General features: G+C 54.6%; 1 protein-coding gene across 1 annotated transcript; it reads right to left on the bottom strand.

Annotated features, from left to right (window-relative positions):
* Window positions 1–1,615: 1,615 nt before the first annotated feature.
* LOC104150628 (nyctalopin-like) lies at window positions 1,616–2,907 on the bottom strand. Its single transcript, XM_068957550.1, has one exon. It carries the CDS (start codon window positions 2,873–2,875, stop codon window positions 1,616–1,618), a length of 1,260 nt encoding a protein of 419 aa, XP_068813651.1. The 5' UTR covers window positions 2,876–2,907.
* Between the last annotated feature and the right edge of the window lie 1,399 nt (window positions 2,908–4,306).

The raw sequence follows: 4,306 nt of genomic DNA, 5'->3' as shown, positions 1-4,306 counted from the left end.
GTACAGCTCGCCAAGTATTTTGATCGCTTCCCCGTCGTAGCTCAAAGGAGCGATTTAGAGTTGTGCTCCAGTTCGGTGTTTAATGAGGTGGCTGTTTTAAAACAGCAGGAATATTTTCTGCAAGCCTCCAGTAGAGACCAGTCTCTCCTTCGTACAAGACGTTCACCAATTTGTGTTGTTTCAGTGGAAAAATCTAATTTTGCAGGGACTTTAACAAATTGCTGATATGGGTTTTGTTTGTTTTTATTGCTGCCTTTTTCTATTGCAGATAGATAGAAGAGAGGAATGGAAAGCAAGAACTGTACTGGAGATCTTTTTCACTGTTTCAAGCAGAGGAAAGCGAGGTTGGTAGTGAATGCAATGGCGCGGAGGCCCGGGACTGAAACAGCACAAACAAAACGTAAAGAAAGTAATAGTATATACAGAAAGCATTGCCTGTTTAATACTTTACCCAAATCTAATCACAAATCTGGCAACGGTGAAGACACAACGCTTGTGGTTGTGTGGTGCAGCCCCAGTTTCTCCTCACTGGCACTGCCGCAACAGCAAAGGTTGGTCTCCCTCTCCCCTCGCCAGCAGGCTGTCATTGCCCAACTGCGCTTTTTCCTTGGTTTTCAGCAATAAGTTCTTCTTTCGCTCTTATCAGCTTGGGAGCATTCTCGTAAAGAAAGGGACACACCTGATTTGTGCGCCGTGTGTTTTCCTGCTCGTTTTTATGAGCGCTCGGTAAACGCTGGGCATGTCTTGCCGTAGGTGTTCACAAACAGCGATAACTGCTGCAAACGCTCGTTGCGACACGGCCTAGCTATTACTGCGTTTTGCTGGGCGAAAAAGCCACCGTGCTGAAACGCGTAGTTTATCTTAGCCTCTGCCAAGCCACCGCCTGGACCGGACAAGGGCTGAGGATGGCGTTGGTGCGTTTTAATCTCTGCAGGAGATCAAGACTTGCCGAGGGTAAATAGCCGTTGCCGCGTGAGAGAGAGGCTGTGATTTGGCATGGCTGTTCCCGCGCGAGCCCGGCTCGGTCGGCGTGGGGCGCTGGAGCCGGCGGCAGGGCGGAAGCGCGTGCCCTCTCCAAGGTTTCTGCGCTGCCGCAGGGGAAGCGCCAGGGTTTTGGGGGGCGCTCCAGACGGGCTGGAGAACGTACCGTTTCCTGGCGTTTCAGCTAACATCTACGATACGCAGCTAGTATCTATTATATGCATTGTATCCAGGATGCTTGCGATAGCCCAGCACCGTTTGCCCCATGGGAAGCTGTTCCCTCCCCTTGGATTTGCCGACCCGGAGCAGGGCGTGCGGCGGCGACGGCGAGGCATTCGCAGCCTCCCGAAACGGCCCTCGGCCAAGGAGGGCACGGCCTCGCGCCACGGCCGGGCGACCGGTCCAACGGCCCCGAGCTTGTTAACGTGAGATTTTGCCCGGGGCACAAGCACTGTAGTTGAACCCTGACATTAGTATTTTTCGATTTAAGGATTGTGCACCAATGCAAGCGTTTATTTCTCTAGATAAAGTTCCTAAGTTCCCATATATATGTAAAAAAAAAAAACATTTGTAGTGAAACCCGTTGCTCGCAAATAGCAAGAGAAGCCACCTCTGTTTTATAACTCAAGCGCTGTCAAGAGGTGGCCAGCGAGGCGTCGCTCGCCCCCGCCAAACCCCAAGCGAGCGCGACGAGGAGCAGCCGGTGGGGACGTGCCCGCAGCCCGGGGGTCCCACCGGTGCCGGCCGCCCCGCACACGTCCTCGTGGGCGAGCTCCGGCGGCGCCGGGCAGCCGTTGAAGCCCCCGGGTTGGAGGTGGCCGGACGCCGGGAAGGCGCAGTGGAGCCCCTCCATCGCGCCGCCGTACCTCCCCGTCCACCTCAAAAACCAGAACATCTTGCAGTCGCACTGCCAGGGGTTGTGGGACAAAAACACGTATTTCAGCCTCGGCAGCTCGGCCAACAGGCGGACGGGAAGGGAGCTGAGGTTGTTCTTGTTCAGGTGGAGGAAGCGCAGCTTGGTTAAACGGGAGAAAGCGGAGTCGGGAATGGAGGAGATCTGGTTGTTGTTCAGGTACAGGTTTCTCAAGTTAAGCAGCTGTCGAAAGGCGCAGCCGATCGCGGTGATCCTGTTGGCTTCGAGGTGCAGGGTCTTGAGCTGGATCAACCCGTCGAAAAGCCGATTAGGCAAATCGGCAATGTGGTTATGGCCTAAATTCAACACGCCCAACCTGAGGAGCTTTGCGAAAGCGCCGCTTTGAATGATCCATATCCGATTCTTCCTGAGGTTCAGATCGTACAAGGTTCCCAGGTCCCTCAGGGAATCCCTGCCGATGGCTTCTATGTGGTTTCCCTCCAGAGACAGCCTGGCGAGCCTGGAGAGGTTCCCGAAGGCTTGCGGGACATAGCGCATGTTATTGGCGGCTAAGTCGAGCCTTTCTAGAGAGGGCAGGTGCGCAAATAGCAGCGGGTGGATTTCAAAGATATTGCAGTGGGATAAATCCAGGCTGGTGAGGTTTGGCAGCCCCCTGAAGGTGTTAGCGTGCAGGGAGGCCAGGCGCGAGTTCCTGCTGAGATGCAGCTCGCGCAGCTGCCCGAGAGCGAGGAAGGTCCCCGGCGCCAGGAAAGTCAGGTTGTTGCCGTCTAACCAGAGGCTGTGGAGGGAAGTCAGGTTTCTGAACGCGTTGGGGGTCAGGATCCGCAAATAGTTATTGGAGAGGTTTAGAGAGACAGTGGTCGCAGCTATTTCTGCAGGGAGGGCGTTCAGTCCGGCTCTGTTGCAGTGGATGATCGCTGCAGGTGCACATTTGCACATGCTTGGGCATGAATCAGAGAGATTCAGACTCAGCCCAGCGCTTGCTGCACAAGTAAATACCGATATAACAAGAAAGAGCATGGCCAGCCACAAGTCAGACACCACATCTAATACCTGAGAGGTGCTAGAGAAGGAGGCAAGAAAAAAAAACAAAACCCATGTACCTTTTGGGTAGGTGAACGGTGAGCGTTGCAAGGACAGCTGGGCTGTTTTTAACACAGTGAAATTAAATTATCTGGTTGCATCTGCTGCAGACCAATGGGGATAAAGCCTTTAGGCAGATAAAAGCTGATTAAGTGGTGCTGTGCTGTGAAGAGCTTTGCTGGGAGATGGGAGGGTTTCCTCGGCTGTGTGTGGCACTCCAGCCCAGAGGTGGATTTTCCCCCCTCCCACCCTCTGCAAACAGCAGCAGGTAACCGGCGTGGTGGCGTGGGCTTGAGGTGTGCGCTGTCCCTGGTCATGGCTCCTCTGCAGCCAAACTGGAGGCTGGCACTGGTTGTGCAAGGCTTGTGCTTGCTGGGAGACCTCCAGCCTCTGGCAGGCTTGAAGTGGCACCTGGAGCAAATAAAAGCCACGGGCGTAAGGCAGAGACTTTCTGCATAAACCTTCCTCCGAGCCTGCAAGCTTTAAGTGCAACCTCTGTCCAGGGGCAGCTTCCCCAGGCCAGGCCCGCAGCGTGCCCAGGAGCCTTGGGCTCAGTCTCTGTAAAGCAAGAGTTTCCATTTGGATGTCTTGCTTGAGGGGGAACGCGAAGGTGACTGGGAAAGGCTAGCTCTTTGCCCTCACCCCTGTGGTCTTTCCACAGGCATCCAGCCACTCCGGCTTGCTGGAAGGAAACATAGCTAGACGCCAGACCTGGGCAGCTGAATATCCTGATAGAGCATCTTCTGATGCATCTCTGAGATAAGGCTTGAGCAACCTCCATTTCATCCAAGAAAGGCTGGCCACCTTCCACAAGCATCAGTGCCCCCACGCGGCATGCAGCCACCCTGCTCCAAGTCCTGTGGCTCCTAGTCAGCTGCTCCTGACGGTCCCAGCAGGGCTCTAGGCATTTGGAAGCATGTCCCAGCACCTGGGTGCCCAGCGAGGTTGGCACCTTGGGCTTCAGGCAACGCAGGTGCTCCATTCCCTGGGGTGTAACAGAGCACTCACGAGACCGCCGGGACCGTGCGGCCGGTCTCCAGCAGGTCTGAAAGTGCCATCAAAGAGCCAGAGCTAGTCTTGGGGCCCTAAAGACTCATGTCCTTGGGTCCCTGCCTGGTTTCATCCCATATCGAGAGCATAAAGAAAAGCATCTCTTTTCATTTACAAGATTGGATACATATTCACTCTTCCTGTGCGGATATTCCTTTCTGGAAAGCAGCAAGTGACTGGACCCATGTGAGGACATTGAATTCTCCTCAGATTCCCATGCTTGCCTTGCTCCTTCACTGCCTGCATCTTGGAGGAGGTATGATGAACCTCTGGGCTCATTAATGTACCTGGCAACCAGGGACTGGTGATCAGCAATCG

The sequence above is a fragment of the Struthio camelus genome, chromosome 11 (genome assembly GCF_040807025.1).
Source record: "Struthio camelus isolate bStrCam1 chromosome 11, bStrCam1.hap1, whole genome shotgun sequence".
NCBI lineage: Eukaryota > Metazoa > Chordata > Aves > Struthioniformes > Struthionidae > Struthio > Struthio camelus.
Note: the sequence above shows the minus strand (reverse complement) of the source record. Positions and strands in the feature narration are given on the sequence as shown.